Source organism: Muntiacus reevesi, chromosome 3 (genome assembly GCF_963930625.1).
Source record: "Muntiacus reevesi chromosome 3, mMunRee1.1, whole genome shotgun sequence".
Classification (NCBI taxonomy): Eukaryota; Metazoa; Chordata; class Mammalia; order Artiodactyla; family Cervidae; genus Muntiacus; species Muntiacus reevesi.
This window is the reverse complement of record NC_089251.1, coordinates 91,278,931-91,303,354: the sequence shown is the minus strand read 5'-3', so window position 1 is coordinate 91,303,354 and position 24,424 is coordinate 91,278,931. Positions and strand designations below refer to the sequence as shown.

The 24,424-nt window shown below is 36.8% G+C and overlaps 1 protein-coding gene across 1 annotated transcript; it reads left to right on the top strand.

Moving 5' to 3' along the window:
• On the top strand, positions 1-23,657 carry MOB1A (MOB kinase activator 1A). Its single transcript, XM_065929581.1, has 6 exons — positions 1-232; positions 3,201-3,367; positions 12,735-12,828; positions 14,218-14,351; positions 18,334-18,497; positions 20,111-23,657. Exons 1-6 carry the CDS (start codon positions 219-221, stop codon positions 20,186-20,188), a joined length of 651 nt encoding a protein of 216 aa, XP_065785653.1. The 5' UTR covers positions 1-218; the 3' UTR covers positions 20,189-23,657.
• Positions 23,658-24,424: the final 767 nt, after the last annotated feature.

The window sequence follows — 24,424 nt, the reverse complement described above, 5'->3', positions numbered from 1 at the left end:
CATTTTGGGTCTGGAAGGTGGGGGAGGAGTACTAGGCGGGTTCAGTTGCTCTCCCGCTTGAACCGGCTCAGCATCGGTTCCACCCGGGCTTGGAGCTTTGGCGGCGCCGGCTTCGGCTGTCCGCCGGCTTCGGACCTTCGGCTCCCTCCCGGTTCCGCGCGGACTCCGAGTCCTGACCGCGGCAGGGGCCAACGGCCCCTCCCCTCCGAAGACAGAAGATGAGCTTCCTCTTGTGAGTGTGGCCGGGGCTCCAGGGCTGAGTGAGGGCCGAGGGCAGGAAGGGGCGATGGGGCGCCTGAGGCGAGGGCAGTCCCCAGGGCCGGGGTTGGGGTGCCAGGTGCTTGCTCTGCTAGCTCTCGGAGTCTTGGAGGAGTCTAGGATGTGGGCAGAAGCCGACGGAGATGAAGGTCGAGGCAAAGGAAGCGGAGCGAGAAGATTGGAGTGTAGAAAGGCCCCGAGGCCGGTAGCGCCTCGAAACTTTTCCGCCCGAGTGCGCCTGAGGGCAGAGAGACGATCCGGTGCTCCCAGTTTCTCTCAAGTCCCCAGCCTTTTAGCAACGATGCATGCTGACTAAGCTTTTTATTCCACCGTACGCCAGCTTTATTATCGTCAGGATTAAATTACCCCCGTGGAAAAATGCCGCCCCAGGAAAATGTGGGAGTGTCTCTAAAGTTAAGCTGCGGCCTTTACATACAGTTCTGATTCAGCCCACTTTGTGAATTTGTGTAATTAACTAACGTCTTTTTAACTCGGTAGAATCCCATTTTAGAGATAGCTGTTGGACCCAAATGAGCCTTCAAGTGGGAAAAGTTTGTAAATTCTCTGATGATTCTTAGGCACATTAACGTTTGGGAAGCATTGCTGTAGCACCTTTTTTTCCTCTAGTGGCCCTCTCTACCTAGTGTATTGCTTAAATATGTATTGTATGAGCGAATCCATTTTTAGTTATGGGCATCATTCACATACTTGACATCTAAAATAGTGTATCATAACCAGAGTTCACCCCGTTTCTTAATGTGAGAAATTTGGATTCTTTTCTAGTATTTTGCTATCGTAAAATAGGATTACAGGAAATATCTTTGACTAACAGTCGCTTTTCCCCTCCTTTGAATTATTTTTTTAAGCGAATAGCCTTCAAAGTGTGATTACCATATCAAAAACTCTGTTTGATTTATATTTCAATTGAAGGTTTCCTTATTACCAGAACAATCCCCCCCCCCAATAACCAGTCTTTTTCTTATGTTAATGTTTAGTTAGTGGTTTGTTTGTGGATGCACAGTTCTTATTTGTTTTTTGAACCTAAATATGGCTCTGTTTATTTTTTTAAACTTTGTTTTGTTGATAGACAATTGAGTTTCCACTTTTTAGCTCTTATGAATAATTATGCTATAAACTTGGGTATAGATTTTTGTTTTGGATGTATGTGTTAATTCTCTTGGAAATTTCCCCACACCCTCTCTGGCACTTGTTAATTGAATTTTTGATTATAGCACATCCTAAGTGGATGTGAAATGGTATCTCATTGTGATTTTAATTTGTTTTTCCTTAGTGATTAATGATGTTGAGCACCTTTTTGTGTGCTTATTGGCATTTTGTGTATATTCTTTGAAGTAATATCTACTCAAACATTTTGACCATTTTTTAAATTGGCATGTCTTTGGTTTTAAGTTGGAGAAATTCTTTTTTTTTTTTTTTTTTTTTTGGAGAAATTCTTTATCCTGGATATAAGTCCCTTAGTCACATTTACGTTTTGCAAAATTTTCTCCAATTTTTTAGATTGTTTTCACTGTCTTGGTGCCGTTTGAAGCACAGACATCTTCGTTTACATGAAGATCATACAGAACCTTGAGACAATTTTCTTGCTAGTTTTCCATATTTAGCTTCCTGTCATTCACAGCTTATTTTTATTGTAAAGGGCCATTCCCTCTAATGTAATACTTCCCTATTAAATTTAGCTCTTTATTATGTTAAACACAAACTTCCCTTGTTTGATTTTTATTGTTTTCATAACTCCTTTTTACTTAACAGTCAGTCTTATTTAAAATTCAGATTACTCAGGTAAAGTGAAAGTCCTCAGTCTTATTTCTTTTCCCTTTCTGGAAGTAACCACCAGTATCAGTTTGATGGGTGACATTTTCTATGCATTTACAAAATAGACTTCTGCTGTACATTTCATATTGTAATATGTGTGACCATGTACTGAAATCTGTCTATGTTAATTCTTGTAGCTCCATCTTGTTCTTCTTAATTGCCATATGGTATTCCATGATATAGATGTGTCATATTCATTTCTCTACTAGTAAGTTTTAGGATTGTTTCCAGGTTTTTCACTATTAAAAACAATCTTGGAAAACACATCCTTATCCATATCAAGGAGAGTTACCTAGAAGTAGAAGGGATGGATTGAGGAGTGTTTCATATCTGTTCATTTGTCATTGTTTTTCTTTCTTAATTGTATATTCATCTCTTTAGCCCATTATTCTAAAGCCTTTTTCTTGACTGATTATAAAAGCCCTTTATTATTTAGTTCATACTTTGTAATATGTGTTACAAGTACTTTTTTGTTTCTGAATTATGGAAGTTTTGTTATAGTTAGAAATCTGTCCATTTTTTTCTGAGCTTTGTGTTATATTAGGAAGACCTTATGAATGGTGTGAGATAGGAATAAAAGCTTACTTTTCCCCTCCACAACCAGTTGTTTATTTTCCCTGCCATAAATTCCAAATGTTAGTGATTCTTCTGTAGTTTGCTTTGATGGCACCACAAGTATTTTGATACAGAAAACTGGATTTTTAAGCTGTAAGAGCCTTAGAACTACCACTCTGGCAGCACTGTTTTCTGTAGGTGAAAACAGGCCAAAAGGAGGTTAGGTTTCTCAAGTCATCAGAGTTAGTGGCAGATCAAGAACTAGAATCCAGATTTTTTCTTCTTTTGGTTAGGGTGCCCTTTCTGTTATACCAGACTGCTTCGTGCAGCTTAGTAAAATTGCCCTCTGTGTGAAATTGTGCTGCTATTCCTGTTTCTGTGTAGGGGAAACTTTTTAAAAATTTTAAATCTTTACTTTATTGTGTCCCCCCCCACCCCCACATTGTCACACTTTTCAGGAAATGTTTTTTAATTTCAAAACAATTTATATGCCTAAGATTGTCATTCTATGTCCGGTCCTAAAAATTGATATACCCTTATTTTTAACCTAACAGTAGTAGCCGCTCTTCTAAAACATTCAAACCAAAGAAGAATATCCCTGAAGGATCTCATCAGTATGAACTCTTAAAACATGCAGAAGCAACTCTAGGAAGTGGGAATTTGAGACAAGCTGTTATGTTGCCAGAGGGAGAGGACCTCAATGAATGGATTGCTGTTAACAGTAAGTTTTTTAAGAACTTTGAACATAACTAGTTGATAAGATTTTGCTAAAATGTTTTTGTTAATGAATTTTATTTTATGCATGTGAGTGTAAGTCACTCAGTTGTGTCCGACACTTTGCAACCCCATGGACTATACAGTTCATGGAATTAATTCTCCAGGCCAGAATACTGGCATGGGTAACCATTCCCTTCTCCAGGGGATCTTTGCAACCCAGGGCTTGAACCCAGGTCTCCCGCATTGCAGGCAGATTCTTTACCATCTGAGCCACCAAGGAAGCCCTTTTGAATGTAAGTATCATAATAAAACAGATTATCTGTGAAGAAACATGTAAGTGCAAATACATCCAAAGTGTTTTCTCTTCAGGGTGTAGTTGTGTGGTTGAGTAGAGAGACCTGAGGAGAAGTGGAGAGTGCTTTGGGGTAATCTCTGAGAATGGTCTGAATTGCTGAGTAAGGTCAAACGAGAAATTGATAAAATACAAAGATCCTACCTGTGATGGACATGACTTTGTAGGGATCCATCTTCACAGTTGTGCCCCCACTCCCAGCTCCTTTCATTTGGCTGTGTATACAGAAAAGTCAAGCATAGTTGCTTTGGTCAGTCATTTGATTATTGTGACTTAGGAGCAGTCAGAAAGGAAATTGAGAGACTGGGAGAAAGCAGAGTGATCCATGAGCTGAAAGTCACTCTAAATTCAGAAAAGTAAGGGCATGACATGGGAGGATATGCTGAGACTGGAGCATCATTTTGGAGTCCATCATTTTTGAGATGAGATCAGTTCTGGATGATAGGGTTTAAGTCTATTAGGAATTTTTGTTGTTCTAGGAATCTTTAAAACTTTTTGATGGAAATTTTCAAATATACAAAAGTATAGAAACTAGTAGAATAAATTCCCAGGTATCTGTTATCCAGCTTCAGCAATTATCAGTTCATGGCCAGTTGTGCTGTTTCTGTACACTACCTTGATTATTTTGAAGGAAATCCTAGCCATATTTCTGTGATAATGAAAATGTATATCTTCACTATGGCCATTTAGCACTAGAAATGCGGCTCCTGGGACTGAAAGTGAATTTTAAATTTAACTTCATTTTAATGTAAATTGCCCCGTGTGTCTTGTGGCTGCCATGTTGGTACAGATTTGGAGCTTTGGTCAAATTCAGGTTTGATTTTGTTTGTTTAAGACTACTTCTCAGGTGGTGGTACATACTTCCAACAGTGTAGATGCTTCTGTGTTGATAATCATTGCCTTGGTCAGTGTGGTCTAATAGGAATATATTGTAAGTTATAAATGTAATTTAAAAATTTCCAGTAGCCACATTAAGAAAAATTTTATTTTCCTCAACTCATTAAAAAATGTTATTCATATTACTAAGAGAAAAAAAACAAGGTGCAAAACTATATAGTGTGTTTTCTTTTGTGTTAGACGGGATAAGGAAACTTACGGGGCAAGAGACAGAAAAAATGAGCAGTTACCTGTGTGTAGGGAGGAAGTTGGAATGGTTGGGATTTGATCTTTTTAAAAAATTATTTATTTATTTGGGTGTGTGTTTATTTAGTTGTGGCATGCAGGATGTTTCCTTGCTGCTCATGCAAGCTTCTCTCTAGTTTTGGCACATGGGCTCTAGAACTCATGGGCTCAGTAGTTACCCAGTGACATGAGGGATCTTATTTCCCTGACCAGGGATTGAACCTGCATCCCTGTATTGAAAGGTGAATTCTTAACCCCTGGACCACCAGGGAAGTCCCTAGATTTTTTTCTCTATATAGTTTTATCTCTCTTTTGTTATGTGAACCATGTTAAGTATTGTCTATTCAGAAAAGACCCCTTTTTGTAATCTTATTCAAATTATTATCTTATTTTTTCTTAGATTTTTTTAATTGAAGTCTAGTTGATTCACAATGTTGTGTTAATTACTGCTGTCCCGCACAGTGATTGTTATATATACGTACATTCAGTTATGTGTACATTTTCTGTATTTTTCAGTATTGTTTATCATACGATATTAATTCTCCCTACTGTGCAGTATGACCTTGTTGTTTATCTGTTCTATATATAAGAAGCTTACAAATGCTAATCCCACCTTCCTACCCCATCTTTTCTCCATCCCCTCCCCCTCAGCAGCCACCAGTTCTCTCTCTGTGGTTGGTTTCATAAATAGGTTCATGTGTGTCATATTTTAGTTTCCATATATGTGATATCATACAGTGTTTGTCTTTCTCTGAGTTACTTCACTCAGTATGATAATACCTAGGTCCATCCATGTTGCTGCAAATGGCATTATTTCGTTCTTTTTTGCGGCGGGGGGGCCAGCATGCAGGATCTTAGTTCCCCAACCAGGGATTGAACCCATACCCCCTGCATTGGGAGCACCTAGTCTTAACCACTGGACCACCAGGGAAGTGCCGTATTTTGTTCGTTTGTTTGTTGTTGTTTCCCATCTTTATTTATTTCTTTGTTTTTGGCTGCACTGGGTCTTTATTACTGTGTGTGGGCTTTCTCCACTGTGTGTGGGCTTTCTCCACTGTGTGTGGAGAATGGGGGCTACTTTGTAGTTGCAGCACCGGCTTCTTACTGAGCGGCTTCTCTTATTGCGTGGCACTGGCTCTGTGGTGCACAAACTTCAGTAGTTGTGGCGCATAGCTTATAGTTCAGGCATGTGGGGTCTTCCCAGACCGGGGGTAGAACCAGTGTCCCCTGCATTGCGAGGCAGATTCATAACCAGTGTACCAGCAGGGAAGCCCCAGTGTTGAACATCTTTTCATGTGCCTGTTGGCTCTCTGTGTATCACCTTTCATTCTGAAGGAGTCTGTTGGCCTTCTTCAGCCTTAGATTTTTCTTTGAGACTTACTGCTCTAATCAGCTAGTCTCAACCTTTTGGTTCCAAGATCCTTTTATTCTCTTAAAAATTATTGAGAACGCAAAGAGTTTTTAATTATATGAGTTGTGTTTAATGATCCTGTGTTAGAAATTAAAACTGAGCAATTTAAAATATTTATTTTAAAATTCATCTAAAAATAGCAATAATAAACCCATTACATGTTAACATACATGTATTTTTATAAAAATAGCTATTTTCCAAAATAAATGTTAGTGAGAAGTATGGCATTGGTTGCAAATCTTATTTAATGTCCCATGCCTGGATTCTCATACTTGCTTCTGCATTCGGTCTGTTGTGATGTCATACCATGGAGCCTCTGGACAGCTCCTCCATGCCTCCTAAGAGAGTGAGAATTCAGAGCAATTAAAATGTTTCTGACCTCACAGTTTCCCCTATAAAACAGGGAATCTCTAGACCATATTTTGAGAACAGACCAATAAACCAGCACACCATCTAGGCGCATTCTTTGTTTTGAAAGAGTATTGCATGTATTACTTTCTTAGAAAACATGACTAATTTAAGAGGAAAGTTTATAAGTGAGGGGGTTTTGTATAAAATTCCTTTTGACATGGTGGAGCTTTTTTATTCGTTCGTTTTTTAAGAAACTTGGAAAAGCCCTAGTTAATTTTAGGTAGTCTTTTAGACAGGGAACTGAGACATTTTAACAAATCTTTCCAAGACTTATGTGGTTCTCTCTGAGCAAAGCAGTGTGTTTCAGTCAGTTAAGCCTGAGTTTCTTACCCCCTTCCTCTTCCGTTTTCTTCCAGTTCTAGCTGAAGCTCTTTGAGGAAGTGCTCCTTGACTGTCTCAGCTTCCCAAGATGTTACCTTTTCTCTGAATTCTTCTAGCGCTTCTCGTTGGCCTTTGGATGCTCTCTTCTTATATGTTGTATTATCCCTATCTTGATTTTGTCCTTTTTGTTAGCTAGAGACTCTAGGACAAGGGACTTTATCTCATGTATTTTTTATGTCCTCAATATGAACTGGGTCTCAGTTTTTTATGATAAGTTAGATTTTTTAATGCCTGATAGAACTGAAACGCCTCCCTCACAGTATATTCCACAATTCCTTTCTTCTCTTTCCTAACACAAATGGTTTCCTAACAAATGGTATTGTCTGGTCGAGACTGATAAGAAGGTATGGATTTTCCTTTGCTTGGATATCATCAAATTGTATATGCTAATGTAATAATTACCTTTAAGTTAGAATTTTTGCTTGTTTTTTGTTTTTAAATTTATTTATTTTTAAATGAAACAAAGATGAGCATTTTTAATGATAAAAGATACAATTCACAAAGAAGATAGACATCGTTAACCATTAGACACCTAACAACAAAGATACATAAAACAAAAATCAGAAGATATATAAGGGAAAAGAAAAAATATATATAATCATAGTGAAACATATTAACATTTCTCTGAGAATATTTTATCAAGTGCAGAAAAAATAAGAAAAGAACCTTGAATAATGTCATTAATAATTTAAATATAGTAAATTTTATTTATATTAATTTGAACATTTCATACAAAGATAGGCACCATAAAGGACAAAATGACAGGGACATAACGGAAGCAGAAATGGTGGCAAGAATACACAGAAGAACTGTATAAAAAAGCTCTTAATGACCCAGTTAACCACAATGATGATGTCACTCACCTAGACCTGTTCATCCTGGAGTGTGAAGTCAAGTGGGTCTTAGGAAGCATTATTATGAACAAAGCTAGTGGAGGTGTTGGAATTTCAGCTGAGCTATTTCAGATCCTAGAAGATGATGCTGTTTAAGTGCTGTGCTCAATATGCCAGCAAATTTGGAAAACTCAAGCCGTGGCCACAGGACTGGAAAAGGTCAGTTTTCATTCCAATCCCAAAGAAAAACAATGCCAAAGAATGTTCAAATTACCATACAGTTGAACTCATTTCACATGCCAGCAAAATCCTTCAAGCTAGGCTTCAGCAGTACATGAATTGAACTTCCAGAGGTACAAGCTGGGTTTAGAAAAGGCAGAGGAACGAGAGATCAAATTGTCAACATACCCTGGATCATAGAAAAAGCAGGGGAATTCCAAACAAACATCTACTTTGGCTTCATTGACTATGCTAAAGCCTTTGACTGTGTGGGTCACAACAGAATGGAATATTCTTAAACAGATGGAAATACCAGACCACCTTACTTGCCTCCTGCAAAATGTGTATGCAAAACAAGAAGAACCAGTAAGAGCTAGACATGGAACAACAGACTGGAATCAAGATTGCTGGGAGAAATATCAACAACCTCAGATATGCAGATGATAACCACGTTAATGGCAGAAAGTGAAGAGGAAGTGAAGAGCCTCTTGATGAAGGTCAAAGAGGAGAGTGGAAAAGTTGGCTTAAAACTCAACATTCAAAAACCTTTAAGATCATGGCATCTGATCCTATCATTTCATGGCAAATAGATGGGGAAAATGTGGGAACGGTGTCAGATTTCATTTTCTTTGACTCCAGAATCACTGCAGATAGTGACTGCAGCCATGTAATTAAAAGACAGTTTTGCTCCTTGAACGAATAGCTATGTCAATACTAGACAGTGTTTTAAAAAGCAGAGACATCACTTTGCCAACAAAGGTCCATACAGTCAAAGCTATAGTTTTTCCAGTAGTCACGTGTGGATGTGAGAGTTGGACCATAAAGATTGCCAAAGAATTGATGCTTTTGAACTGTGGTGCTTGAGAAGACTCTACTGAGTTCCTTACGTCAAGGAGATCAAGTCAGTCAATCCTAAAGGAAGTCTACCTTGAATATTTTTTTTGAAGGACAGATGCTGAAGCTGAAGGTCCAATTCTTTGGCCACCTGATGCAAAGAGCTGACTCATTGGAAAAGACCCTGATGCTGGGGAAAAATGGAGAGCAGGAGAAAGGGGCAACAGAGGATGAAATGGTTGGATGGTACCACTGATTCAGCGGATATGAGTTTGAGAAAACTCAGGGAGTTAGTGATGGACAGAGAAGCCTAGCGTGCTGCAGTTCATGGAGTCAGAGTCAGACATGACTTAGCGACTGAACAATAACAATCTTATATTCTAAACAAATGTATTTAAAATTTTGTATCTCATACAATGTTACTAAATGTTCATAGGACATTTAGAAAAACTGGCAAAGAGATAAACGTTACTAAATTTCAAAAAGTAGAATTTTGTTTGTGATTATATATATACACATATAAATTTTGAAATTATTTTCCATTATAGATTATTACAAGATATTGACTGTATCTTATAACACAGTCCATAATTCCTCTGCTGTACAGTAAACCTTTGTTGCTTGTTGCATGCCTTTTTTTAAAATTAGAAATCTACATTCTATTCATGCTGAGTCAAACAAGTAGAATCAAACTAAACCAAGTCAAACCGACTAAATTTTTTTAGTTAGGCAAAAATTCAGACGTTTTCTAAAATTTATATATTACACACACTATATATATGAATGCAAGAGTTTTCTACTATGTTTGATAAAGGCTAAAAAAAAGAACAGATGGAGAAATTGGAAAACATTAACTAAATGAAGTGGGAGCACTGAATATGAAATAGAAAAAGTGAAACTAGATAAAAGTAAAATTTCCTCATTTGATCCATTTGTTTTTAAACATGGTTGCTCATTGGAAACATATCTGGAACTCTGGCGCAAAAAAAATCTATACCCAGGTATTTGTATTTTTCAAAAAATTCCAAGATAATTCTGATAATATGTCTGGATTTTAAGAAGTGGTTACAGGTTTTTCTAGTAAATGGTAATTTTGGTAATATAGAATTCTGTTATTTTTCCTTTGACCAATCATGATACAGTAGTATTAAATGAGTGATTGTTACATAATCACAATAGTGGAAGATGTGTATCAGTTTTCACAATCAATAGCCAGACAAAAAAGGTAATTGCAATTGTAAGCCATAATAGGGACATGATTAACCTAAGAACATAATTACATATAATTTGAGGGGTCAAGCAGAGTGATGTGGTAAATGGAAGTGCATACATGCACATGTTTTCATCCACCCAGCCAGTCTTTTTGTTGGTGCATTTAATCCATTTACATTTAAGATAATTATTGATTGTGTATAATCTTGTTACCATTTTCTTAATTGTTTTGGGTTTATTTTTTGTTGGTCTTTTTGTTCTCTTGTTTCCTGCCTAGAAATGTTCCTTTAGCATTTGTTTTTGGTGGTGCTGCAGATAACTTTTTGCTTATCTGGAAAGCTTTTGATTTCTGCATGAAATCTGAAGGAGAGTCTTGCTGGGTAGAGAATTCTTGGTTGTAGGTTCTTCTTTTTCATAACTTTAAATATATCTTGCCATTCTCCTCTTGCTCATAGAGTGTCTGTTGAGAAATCAACTTGATAGTCTGATGGTAGTTCCCTTATATGTTATTTGTCATTTTTCCCTTGTTGCTTTTAATGTTTTATCTCTGTCTTTAGTTTTTGTCAGTTTGATTACTGTGTGTCTTGGTGTGTTCCTCTTTGGGTTTATCCTGCCTGGGACTCTGTTTTCCTCGACTTGGTTGAGGAAAAAGAATGACTACTTTCTTTGACTACTTTCTTTCCCACATTAGGGACGTTTTCAGCTATTGTCTCTTCAGATATTTTCTCAGTTTCTTTCTCTCTTCTCCTGGGACCCCTATAATGCGAATGTTGGTGTGTTTAATGATGTCCCAGAGGTCTCTTAGGCTGTCTTCATTTCTTTTCATTCTTTTTCTATATTCTGTTCTGCGGCAGTGATTTCCACCATTCTGTCCTCCAGATCATTTGTCCGTTCTTCTGCCTCAGTTATTCTCCTGTTGATTCCTTCTAATGTATTATTCATCTCTGTTTGTTCTTTAGTTCTTCTAGGTCTTTGGTAAACATTTCTTGCATCTTCTCAATCTTTTCTCCATTCTTTTTCTGAGATCCTGAATCATCTTCACTATTACTCTGAATTCTTTTTCTGGAAGATATGCTGTCTTCATTTAGTTTTCTGGGGTTTTATCTTGTCCATTCATCTAGGACATAATTTTCTGCTTTTTCATGCTGATTGATGCTGCTGCTGCTGCTAGGTCACTTCAGTCGTGTCCAACTCTGTGCAGCCCCATAGACGGCAGCCCAACAGGCTCCCCCATCCCTGGGATTCTCCAGGCAAGAACACTGGAGTGGGTTGCCATTTCCTTCTCCAGTGCATGAAAGTGAAAAGTGAAAGTTCCTGTAATATGGTGTCTGTTTTCGTTGCTGGGGGACTGTGATTCTTCTTGCTTCTCTCTGCCCTCTGATGGAAGAGGCTAAGAGGCTTGTGTAAGCTTCCTGATGGAAAGGACTGGTGGTGGGAAAAAGTCGGTCTTGCTCTGGTGGGCAGGGCCTTGCTCAGTAAAGCTTTAGTCCAGTTATCTGCTAATGGGAAGGGTTGTGCTCCCTCCTTGGAAGCTTTTTGGCTTGAGGTGACCCAGCCCTGGGTTTATATAGCTCTGTGGTAGGGTTTAATGTGAACTGCTAGAGGGTTTACGCCAAGGGGGACCTTCCAGTGCCACTGACACTGTAGTGAGCCCCTGCTGACCTCTGCCTCCTCCAGAGACCCTCCAACACTAGCAGGTAGTTTTGGTTCAGCCTCCTGTGGGGTCACTGCTCCTTTCCTCTGAGTCTGGTGCACACAAGGTTTTGTTTGTGCCCACTAAGACTGGAGTCTCTGTTTCCCCCAGTCCTGTGGAAGTCTTGTGATCAAATCCTGTTTTCCTCCAAGATCAGATTCCCTGGGGATTTCCAGCCCTTGTCAGATCCCCAGGTTGGGAAGCCTGATGTGGGATTCAGAATCTCCACAACAGTGGGAGAACTTCTTTAGTATTATTCTCCACAACTTGTGGGTCACCCACCCAGTGGCTGTGGCATTTGATTTTATCATGATTGCACCTCTCCTACTGTCTTGCTGCAGCTTCTTTGTCTTTGGACATGGGGTGTCTTTTGGTAGGTTCCAGCATCCTCCTGTCTATGGTTGTTCCATAACTAGTTGCAATTTTGGTGCTCTTGCAGGAAGAGATCTAAGATCTACTCCGCCATCTTGAACTGGAAGCTCAGTTGCCATTAAGTTATTAATATCTCTAATATTTTCCTGCTTACAGGCTGCTTAAAAGCTTAGTATATTAAAAATAAGTGTATATTAAAAGTTTACTTAAGGGAGTTCCCTGGTGATTTCAGTGGCTAAAACTCTGAGCTCCCAGTGCAGGGGGCTCAGGTTTGCTCCCTGGTCAGGGAACTAGATCCACATGCTGCAACTAAAGATTCCACTTGCTGCAACTAAGACCTGGCACAGCCACATAAATAAATAATTTTTTTTAAGTTTACTTTAGGTGTGACAATTTAAAAAAGAGAATTTATAGTGCCCCTGGACTGTTGACTCTCCTGAGGATTCTTGACTGAATCCTCCAGTTGAGAGATCTGTTGTTTTATTTTGTTTACATGGACATTTTAACACAATTTTGCTATTAATTTTCTAGCTGTGGATTTCTTCAACCAGATCAACATGTTATATGGAACTATCACAGAATTCTGCACTGAAGCAAGCTGTCCAGTTATGTCTGCAGGTCCAAGGTACTTAAACTGGCTATTATATACGTATTTGAATTACTAAATAAAGCTAATCACCAACTGATATAAATTAAAGAGTAAAGACTTGTTTTTCTTGCCTGTTCACTTGTGAAAACAAAAGCTTACCTTTAACTTTTTAGTTATTACTTTGGTATGTGTTTCCCAGTGTTTTGATTTTTTATAATTGCATTGTAATAAGTATGAATGTTCAGTAGGATTGAAAGTTAAGAATTTTAGGTTTATCTTGCTTTTTCAAAGGTTATTTTTTCAGTTTTGTTAAATTTATGGTTTTGTTTCTGTTTTTTAAATTAATTTATTAGAATTTTTAGTTGACCCTTTAATATTTGATTTTTTTCCTTGTGTTTATTTGGTATTAATTACTTCCAAATTGAGCTGCTTTAGTTATCTGACTTAAAGATGCTAGATTAAAATTTTTTTACTGTGATAATTTCTAGAAATATTGACAAAGAGGTAGAGCCTTTTATCACCCACAAGGTTAAGATGTTACAGAATTAGCGTTCTAGTGTCCTTCCAACCTTTTTTCCTGTAACAGTTGATTGCTTTTGTGTGATGAGAGACGGCATAAAAACAGTCCTTTCTGAACTTGCTGTCATTTTATGTAAAGGTAAAAAAGGTCCCCAGTGAATTTGAGTTCTGTTTTTTTACATTATTTTAGGAGAGATGTTTTTTATTTTGTGAAGTGTTGTTTTAGTCCTCAAATTTCCTATCTTTGGTTTAAATGATTCATAAAGTGAAGTTTTATTATTAATCATTCTAGCTTAGCAAAGGTGAAGTAGAAAAAGATGCATGCACAAGATTTATTCTTTAGAACCCTCTCAGAAAAACAGGGTTTTATAATCTTGGCTCTGTTGATAATTACTTAGTGGCCAACAAGCTCAGAACATGGAGGATCCGTCAGCACCTTGCCCACTCCTCAGCACCTTCTGTCTAACTGACAGGGACTCAGTTCCTTGCCTTTCTCAGGGCTGTGGTGTAAAACAAAGTCTGGCACAGCCAGCTGCCATACTATCTTTTTCTTTTCCATTTGTTACCATCATATTTCAGAATATTGTTTAAGTTGAGTCAGCCCTCCATATCCATGGTCCTTCTGCATCTATGGATTTAACCAACCGTGGATTGTAGTATTTACTGTTGAAAAATATCTGTGTATAAGTGGACCTGTGTGGTTCAAACCCTTGTTGTTTAAGGGTCAACTGTCTTTCTTCAGGGAACTCCCAAGTAATCTTCAGTAGAACTTCGGTTAATTTACTAAAATTATATATGTGTGTTAAGTGAACACACTTAACAACGTAAACAAACTGTGAACCTACTGTGATTATAAGTTGCAGTGTGTTTTTTAAAACTTTATTACTAAAACTTTTTTCTCTTCAGATATGAATATCATTGGGCAGATGGTACTAATATTAAAAAGCCAATCAAATGTTCTGCACCAAAATACATTGACTATTTGATGACTTGGGTTCAGGATCAACTTGATGATGAAACTCTTTTTCCTTCTAAAATTGGTGAGTTGTAGAACTAATATTCTTTTTAAATGATAGATGTGCTATGTTCTTTTTAATGGTCTATTAGTGTAACAAAATCTAATAAAGACTGCCAGATTTCTCTACAAAAAAGTTATAGATGTATACTCCTTCCAGCCATGTTTGTGTCTGCCTGTGTTTCTTCGTCAGTACTAGTTGCCTGTCAGTTTTTCATCTTTTCTAAAATGGGTAAATAAATTTTTAGTATAATGTTCATTTTACAAAATATTGAAAAGATTGAGCATTTTTTGGTTTGTTGATCATTGTGTGTTTTCTGTTTATATCCTTTGTCTATTTCTTTATGTTAAGGGTATATTAGATCTTTGTCATGCATGTTGTGTTTTTCTTCAGGTTGCCTTATTGACTTATTTTGTTTATGAGGATTTTTTGGCTATGTGTATTATTCTTTTATTGACCTATTAATCTTTGCCTTTATGATGTTTGGATTTTAATACAATGGTTAGAAGGGACTTTCCTACTTAAAGATCATAAAAATATTTGTCAATGCTTTTATTTAGTACTTTTGTGGTTTTGTTTTTAAATCTTTCTTCTGTCAGGAATTTTTTCTCAACACTCCTCTTACTTTTTTCCCAATTATAAATGCTAGTCAGTTTGTCCAGTACCATTTATCATATACATGTGCCTTTTAGTCCCTAATTTTTGTGTGTGTACAGCAAATTGACATATGTTTTGGAAGTCTTTTAATGTTTTTATTCTTATAGAAATTCCACACTCTTTTAATTACCATGGCCATGTATCTTTGAACATCTTGTAGGGCTTGTCTCTCTTCCTTGCTCTTCTTTTTCAGAATACTCACAGGTATTCTGGAAAGTTTGTTCTTCCAACGAATTTAGAAACATTTTGTCAAAATACCTGTGAGATTTTTATTAAGATTTCATTCAGTTTGTAAATTATTGTAGGGATTCTTGTTCTCTTGACAATATTGAGTCTTTCTATCCAGGAACAGTCTTTTAATTATTTCTTATTCCCTCTTGGAAAAATTCTGTGTTTTACTTTAGTCCTTCAAGTTCCTTAAGTTTATTCATAGGTGCTTAATGTTTTTATTGATAATCTGGTTTCTAACTGGTTATTGTTTAGTATATAGGAAAACTCTTGATATATCTATGAATTTTGTAATTGACTATCAGTTTCTGACTATTTCTATTGGATTGGTTTTCTTGAGTTTTTAAAGTTTACAGTCACATCAGACTAAGATGATACTAATTCCATCTATCCTTTTCTGATAAATATACTACTTGTGTACTCTTAACTAATTGCAGTAACTAGTACTTTCAGAGCAGTGCTGAGTAAAAAACGATGAAGGCAAACATCCTTTTCTTGTTTACTTTCATGTGAGTGCTTCTAGTATTTCAGCATTAAGCAGGACTCTTCCTTTTGGTTAGAGGTTTGTGAATTTTTAAAAATCAAATTGATTGTAGGGTTTTGTCAGATGCTCTTCTATTTTCTGTTGTTGATCATAGGTTTTCTCTATTTTTTTCCAATGTTTTGCTGCAAGAATTTTTCTATTTCTGGATATTTTGATTAAGATTTTGGCATTGATATTCATGGATGTGATTGATCCTTGTCATTTTCAGTATAGGGTATCTAATGAACAACATATTGTTAGATTCTGTCATGTCTGTTTGGGTTGCTATAACAAAAAGTACCAGAGACTGGAGGGCTTATAAGCAATAGACATGTGTTTCTTAACTTCTGAAGTCTGGAAGTCCAAGATCAGAGGCCAGCATGGTCAAGTTCTGTCATAAGTCCTATTCCTGGTTTACAGATTGCAAAAAGCAGTCTTTTTGTTGTATCCTCACATGGCAGAGAGGGAAATCATCTCTGTTTCTTCCTGTAAGGGCGCTGACTCTAGCCAAAGGGGCAGAGGCCTTATGGCCTCATCACCCCCAAAGGCCCCACCTCTTAATACCATTGTCTAGGGTGTTAGAATTTCAATATGATTTTGAAGGAGGCACCGAGCCTGCAGTGTGGGAGACCTGGGTTTGATCCCTGAGTTGGGAAGAGCCTCTGGATTAGGGCGTGGCTGTCAAATCCAGTATCCTTGTCTGGAAACTCCCCATGAACCTAGGTGCCTGGTTGGCTGCAGCCCACGGAGCCACAAAGAGTTGGACACAACTGAGCAACAAAGTGCGTGTGAATGTGCGCGCGCATGCACACACACTCAGAACATGGCAGACTCCTTTTTGAAAATTTATGTCATGTTGTTATATTTGGTCTGTTTGCTGTTGACCAGCTTTTCTGTTCTATAAAGGCTTTTGTTTCGTTTCTCATAGATCCTTTATTGTGTATTGGCTGGGCTTGAATGTTAAATTCAGCTTGGAAAGTGTTTAGATTAAAATAAATCACTTGTATTTATTTATCAGAGTCTCCCTCTTACGGAGGCAAAGAATACTTTTGTCATTACTCTCTTTCTTCAGCTTCCCAATTCTTCAGTGTTTTATCCTAATGTTCTGGAATTATTTCCCCCTTCATTAGACTATTATCCAGATCTTAACTTATGCCATTATTTATTATTTTAGACAAAACTTTATTGTTACTCATTTTTAAGCTAATATATCTAGCTTATTAATATTCTTTTTAATATCCAGGTGCCCATTTTCTAATTCTGAGAGAAAAAGGATTTGACTTAAAAATCCATCTTTTCAATACATGAACATAAGACCAAGTCCAGAAAAACATGTCCATCACCCTCAGAACAATGTGTGAAAAGGCAGGTTGTTACAAAGACTGGGGGTGAGGGGTGGAGGAACACATACACATACATCAGCTTACAAGAGCAAAATTTGCTAAATTTCAAACTATTAAGGACTCGTGGAGAAGTCAAGAATACAGAATGCAGGGAAAGAGAAAGTGTTTTAACTTTTGTTTTCTGAAAAATTAGAGAAAAGGACATGTTCAAAAATTAGAGAAAAGGACATGTTCAAGAGTAGTATAGTGCTATTAGGCCAACTATTCTAGGTTATTTCGGAAGCAGTTGCCTTCTTATGTGTTAACTGTACTCCATGCCTGTTGTATTGCCTTCTGTACCTGTTTTCTAAGAAACATTGATCTTGTCAACCAAAATTCTCAGGAATGCAGCCAGTCATATCCCCACCTGCACTTCTTGGAGAGCGATGACTAAGATCTCTCCCAGTTCTTTTATGAGGAGATATTTATTTTCTTTGAAAAATAGGGAGGTGCCATTCTTCCCCTTTATAGAAACTATTATTCCTCTTCTTACACTATAGGAAAATGGAAATAGCACTTTAAAAAATTAAATAAAAAGTTGGGGACTCCTAGCCTAAGAAGGAAGGCTAGATTTTCAGAGTACTTCAGAAGATAAAATATTTTTTATTTGTAGACAGTAGATAATAGTGACTCAAGGTGTGCTTTTTTCTTTTGCTTGGGAAAATTTCCAGTCCTGGTTGAGTATGTATGTGTATGTGTAAAAAATCTTTTTAGAGTTATAAATTGCCAAAAGTAAAAATTTTCTATTTATAGTCTAAGCTGTAAATAGAACTTCTTGAGAGTTCCCTGGCAGTCCAGTGGTTAAAACACGCTTCCAGTGCAGGGGGTTCGAGTTCGATCCCTGACTGGGGAGCTAAGATTCCCAACAGGCTGCATGACAGGGCCAAAAAAACAAGAAACAAACTTATTGCCTTTAATTTTAGGGAGAAATTCTCGAGTATTAAACAAGTAAAATTCAACTTTGAGTTAGCGTCATCTTCCATAACTTGTCACTTGTGCCTGCTATTCTAAGGCAGTCAGCAAAAGTGTGGTATGAGGATACCTCACATTCTTAGGTTTGGGTGTTTTTTCCCTTGCCTTTTAAAAAATATATATATGGATAGAAGCTTGTATTTGTGAATATGTGTATTGGAGACGTTCATGGCATTGTCTAAATTTTTCTGCTATTTATTTTTCTCTTACTGATAAAAGACTGATTGAAGCATATACATTACAGGTGTCCCATTTCCTAAAAACTTTATGTCTGTGGCAAAGACCATTCTAAAGCGTCTCTTCAGGGTTTATGCCCATATTTATCACCAGCACTTTGATTCTGTAATGCAACTGCAGGAGGAAGCCCACCTCAACACCTCCTTTAAGCACTTTATTTTCTTCGTTCAGGTAAGTTGAATTGCATTGAATTTGGTGTGTCCTTTGACATGGACATATTTGAATTGGTAATTAACAAAAAGTATAGTATAGTGTCTTATTTATAGATATAGAGGTAAGCATGCAGAGTTCTCCTGTTTTATTCCCTTTTTCTTGTTTATTTCTTTGATGTACATAACAGAATAGAAGGCATCACCCCCATTTGGGGCCTTTTGTCTCTGGAGAGACCTGACCCTGGTCTCTGACTGGCATATGACATGAAGCACTAAACACCCAGGAAAACTTGTCAACACCCTCATGTCCCATTGCTACTGCTGAATAAAGGGATGCCACGGGAAAAACATCTAGGGTTGTTTCATGAGATGTCTATGCCTGGAGGAGAAACTTTTGGAAGAACTCATTAGCTAAAATATCTTGAGTTAGTTTCCAGAAGTCTACTTCAGGCTGAAACTTACAAAGTTAGCAGCTAGAAATGTCACGAAGAACCACCACCTTCAGAGGTGCGGCCCATTTCCTTATGGGCCCTTAGGTGAAATTAGAACTTTTTAAAGTCAAAATAATTCACAGTTTGAAAAAAATGATCAAAGAATAGGGACTTCTAAGTTAACTTTAGAAATATATAATTCTTTATGCAAATATAAATATATCTCTCTATAGATATTTTGATGGGGAAACTAGCAGCTTTTATCAGTTCAGTTCAGTTGCTCAGTCGTGTCCGACTCTTTGCGACCCCATGAATTGTAGCACGCCAGGCCTCCCTGTCCATCACCAACTCCCGGAGTTTACTCAAACTCATGTCCATCGAGTCAGTGACGCCATCCAGCCATCTCATCCTCTGTCGTCCTCTTCTCCTCCTGCCCCCAATCCCTCCCAGCATCAGGGTCTTTTCCAGTGAGTCAACTCTTCACATGAGGTGGCCAAAGTATTGGAGTTTCAGCTTCAGCTTCATGAACACCCAGGACTGATCTCCTTTAGGATGGACTGGTTGGATCTCCTTGCAGTCCAAGGGACTCTCAAGAGTCTTCTCCAACACCACAGTTCAAAAGCATCAATTTTTCGACGCTCAGCTTTCTTCACAGTCCAACTCTCACATCCATACGTGACCACTGGAAAAACCATAGCCTTGACTAGACGGACCTTTGTTGGCCAAGTAATGTCTCTGCTTTTTAATATGCTATCTAGGACGGTCATAACTTTCCTTCCAAGGAGTAAGCGTCTTTTAATTTCATGGGTGCAGTCACCATCTGCAGTGATTTTGGAGCCCCCAAAAATAAAGTCTTTTATAGTAGCGTGTATAGTAGGTATTATATATCCAATTCTGTGTACCACACAGAGGAGAATGTACTGTGCTTTCTTTCTTGTCTTTCTTAGAGATTGTTGCCTGTCATAGATAGTATGTAAATGCAGGTATATGGAAGTAAAAGTGCCCAGAGGAGGCCACTATCTATTAAGCCCCTTGTATATTAAAATAGGGAGTAAAAATGATCCTATTTTAAAATATTCATAGAGATTATTTCATCATTCTTTTGGATTTCAGAAAGCTAGAGTTGGAAATCCTTTCTCTGAATGACATAGAGTTTTAATTTTAGATCTGTTTTTTAATTTTATTTTTCTTCTTTTTTTAGGAGTTTAATCTGATTGATAGACGTGAGTTGGCACCTCTTCAGGAATTAATTGAGAAGCTTGGATCAAAAGACAGATAAATTTTTCTTCTGGAACAGTTACCTTCTTGCTTCATCTACTGCTAGAGCTATCTCATTGCTTTCTGTTATAGACTAGTGATACAGACTTTAAGAAAACAGGATAAAAAGACACCAATTGCCTGTGTCTACTGATAAAATTGTCCCAAAGGTAGGTTGGCCTAATACCTTCAGAGAGAAATTCAGGACATGGCTGAATTTGAGGCATGTATGTATGCCTATGTATGATCTGTATGTATGATCACTGCTGTTATTACCACAGAGTCATTTTTGGTTGTAGTATATGAGGACTCACTTGCAGTTTATTAGTTTACTTACTCATTTACTGAAGAAGATGACTGAAGTCTGATTCAGGTAACAGCATGATGGATATAAAAAATTTCTGCCAATTATTTGTTAACAAGCTTCCAGAACAAATTTCCTAATAATGCAATCAGATCAGTTTTATTCTGCTTTTATTTTACAAATAGAAGAGGCATTTTCAAATTTTCTTTAGATTAAAAACATTTGTGTCACTTTGGATATCCTTTTAGTTTGAAGTTTGTATGCTAGTGTTTTTATAGGTTATATACATGTATTTTTTCAAAATCCATGATTGCAGTTTAAATCATCATAAGACATGGTATGGGAGTAACCAGAGTTATTTCTAAAATGACTATTATTTAATCTTTATTTGGGATTTTATTCACAGCCTATCTAGATTTTTAGTGTGTATCAAAGAACTTTTTTAAGGCATCTAAGAATTAATTGTCTTGCAGATTTTTATTTTGAAAAGCTTCATTCAGATTAATTTTAATATGTAGGTTTTGGCTGAAAAAAGACTTCCAAAAAAATTATAACACATTTGGGTCTCAAAAACCATTATTTTCATTCATGTTTTTGGCTTCAGAGGCCTTGAAATTTGGATAGGAGAATAGAAGGAAGTACTTAAGAGTACTTGATTCTTTTGTTTTGAGTTTTCCTTAAAATAGAAACTACTTACATGTATTTTTATTGTGTCTTGAGACTTAGTTAAGAGTAGTGTAGAGATGCATGAACTTTATCCCAATAAGGTTAAAGCATAAGGAAAACCGTAATAAAAAACCTTAAAGGTGTGCACATTTTATAACCCAGCTAAAAGTCCGGTGTGCTACATGTTCTTTAATGTGTGTGTGTCTGTGCTGGGGGTAGGGGGGTATATGTTTAAAGGAGACAAACATGGGATAAGTGAAAAAACTTCATTCTGTTAATAGTCAAGGGATGGATTGGCGTTTTATTCTGTTTTAATTGTTTTTGTATCAAAACTTGAAATTATTCTGTTGCGGTAAAAAGAATCTCCTTTAGTGAAGAAAAGATCTAATTTTCACTAGATTTTTCAGATGTAGACTGTTTGAAGTGTATTGAGGCACACATATTACTAAAGACTTGCCAGACTGGCAACACTTGAAGTTCATCATTTGTTTCAGAGCTATGATTTTTTGCAAAGTACTCACCATGTTCCTTGATACCTTTGGTTAAGGTTAAATTTGAAGGGTTATTTATTTTTATTATTCTACTTGACTGTAAAGAAAAAATGACTTAGAAACTCCATTTTTTTAATAACTCAATTTCAATAAATACTTAAATATATATAGAATTTTATAGGAAACAAAACATTTTATCTGATTTAGGCTGAAACCATACATTGTTGTTTTGGGAAATAGTGGGAAAATCCCTTATTAAAAAAGTCCTCTATGAAACATTCCATAATCTTCATTTTAAGATTACCCAAAAGAACCATCAGGCATTCTGTATGTTTATGTTGATCATTTCCAAACAAGAAGGTTTTTAGAATGTTAGGATGTTACTGCCTCTTGACTTTGAACATCGTTGGCTTTAATTAAGTATACTAGGAATGAAATATTTCTCAAATAAGATTGTATTTTTATCATTTCTAATATTTTAAGTATCATCAAATAAAAGTGTTCTTACTTTCCTTCATTTATTTTCAGTGGTAGAAATCCTCCCTCTCTTCATGACTTAGAGCCCTAAAACTAAGTAACTAAAGTAAAAGTAGAGACAGCTTAATAATGGGACATAAATTTTAAAATTTGTTGGTAATTAAGAATTCAGGTAATTCAGAATGTCCCTTTTTTAAAATATAAAAGCAATACCAAAAAAAGAAAAAGCATTCTCAGTTAATCTGGCTTAACCAACAATGCAACCAAACATTAGTTTAACATTATTTATTTACATCCAAGGCCAGGGAGTGAACAGGAGAGATGGAGCAGAGAACATAGAGAAGATAGCACCTTCTGGGCTTGGCTGGAAGGCCAGCCTTTGATTAAAGCTGGAAGGAGTCCGTCTTTCTTTGACTCCTCTCAGTCTTGATTTATCTCCCTGAGTAACACTCACTCCCCTGGCTCCTCCTAATCAGAAGTCCTCTCTCCGTGTCTCATCACTGCTCTTCACACCCGACTAAAAGCATGGGTTGGATAGTACTTGCTGAATTATGCAGTTAATCCTATGGTGCTTTAATTTCCAGGCCTTTAAAAAAAACTTTTGGACAATGATGTGCAGATTTTTGTTTAAATAGTGAAACTTTCTTGTACTACAGTTTTTGTATTGACAACCAAATGGCTCCTTTATTCTTTGCCAAACTGTGAAAAAAGTGGTTTTTAGTAGGCTGCCAGTTAACAAAGTATTTCCTTTCATCTTAAGACCTATAGATCCTTAGCTCTTGTAGCTGCCTGCTTGAGAAATGTACATCTGTATGCATCATGACATTGATAACAGCAAAAGGAAAGTTTTTCTAGTACAGCAGAGGCAAGAAGAGCAGTCCTAGTGGTGATGTTAATTTTTCAAATATTTTTGAGATTTCTTGACTATGCTGTTTGGCCCTCTCTCTGAGCAGTGAGGTCACATTAGAAGTGGAGAAGCTTCTGAACATTACATCATTACCTCATAAGCATAAACAAACCAGTCCCGAAGGGTGTGAGTCCTAGAAATCTGTTTCTAAGCAGCTTCAGTCATGCTGCTGGTGTCACCTTTGCCTGATTATAGGAGTCTGTCTGCTTTCTGTGGAATTCTGGCCTGAAAATACTAGCTGGGACACCAAACTAAGCAGCTTCAACAGGGACATTATTCCCTCCTAATACCAGTTCAGTAACTGGATTTGGATTTTAACTATTGTACAATTCTGGCAAAGAGGGAAAATAGTAGCTCCTCAGTCTTCCTGTGCTTTTGCATTAGATTTTGATATTTCAGACTGTAACGGGCTTTGGGGTGGTAGCAGTAATTTTACTGAAGCAACTGTATTGAAATTCACTTGGGTTTTCTCTCATTAGATTCTGTTTCAAACAAGTATTCTGTAAATCCGAATGGATTACCAGTGTGCTATAGATTTATTATAGGACAACATTCTATGTTTGGTCTACATTGAAAATAACTTGCTTAAGTTAGTCTTGGTTATCTAAAATATTTTTAAATGTTCTTTACATGAAAATTTATTTTGTATTTTTAAACCTTTAGGGGCTTTATCTATTTTTCTAAGTCGGTTAACTGTACTTTTTTAAGAAAGTGTTTTGTATCTACTTTTGTAACTTCATCAGAATAAAATATATTGAAAGAAAGAAAGGACTGATGAAAGTATGTCTCAACACATTTGTTTCTATTTAACTGTGAAACTTGAGATATTTTAGCAGGGTCTGTGGAAGGTTACCTTGGCTTATCATTTAGGAGTCAAAATGTTTTCTTAACTCTTAAAAGAAAGGGAAGTTCCTAAGTGAACTAAATGTATTATAATACCAGGGCCCCACCCCGACGAAACAAACTGTGCCTTGGGATGCAGTGGCTAAAACCGGATCCAGACAAAAAAAATAAGTTGTCTTCTTACCATGCTGGACAATCTCTTGACCTCTTCTATACATTCCTGATTATGAGATTGAGAAAAGGGAAGAGGAAAGACTAGACTCATTAATCTTCTGACCTTGAAACCAGTATTCAGCATATCTGTAAGACACCCCCCCCCACCCTAAACAGCCATTTTTCATTATCATAGGAGAAATACTAGTTATTTTTAGAGGTTCAAATTACAGATGCCTAATTTTAGGTCTGTTTAATATAGCATTGCTAAAATTGTTTTGACCTTTTTTGAGTGGAGTTAATGAAAAGTTAATGAATGTGGCTAAATAATATGGCTTAACACTCATTTTATATAGAAGTATGGGTAAACTAGTAATCAAAATTTGAACTTTCTTTTTTGATGGTTATATTTCTATA

What these genes read in the sequence shown, in the direction of transcription:
- MOB1A (XM_065929581.1), top strand. An exon ending in GTTATGTCTGCAGGTCCAAG is followed by an intron (nt 12,829 to 14,217) that starts GTACTTAAACTG and finishes TTTTCTCTTCAG; the next exon opens with ATATGAATATCATTGGGCAG. An exon ending in ACTTTATTTTCTTCGTTCAG is followed by an intron (nt 18,498 to 20,110) that starts GTAAGTTGAATT and finishes TTCTTTTTTTAG; the next exon opens with GAGTTTAATCTGATTGATAG.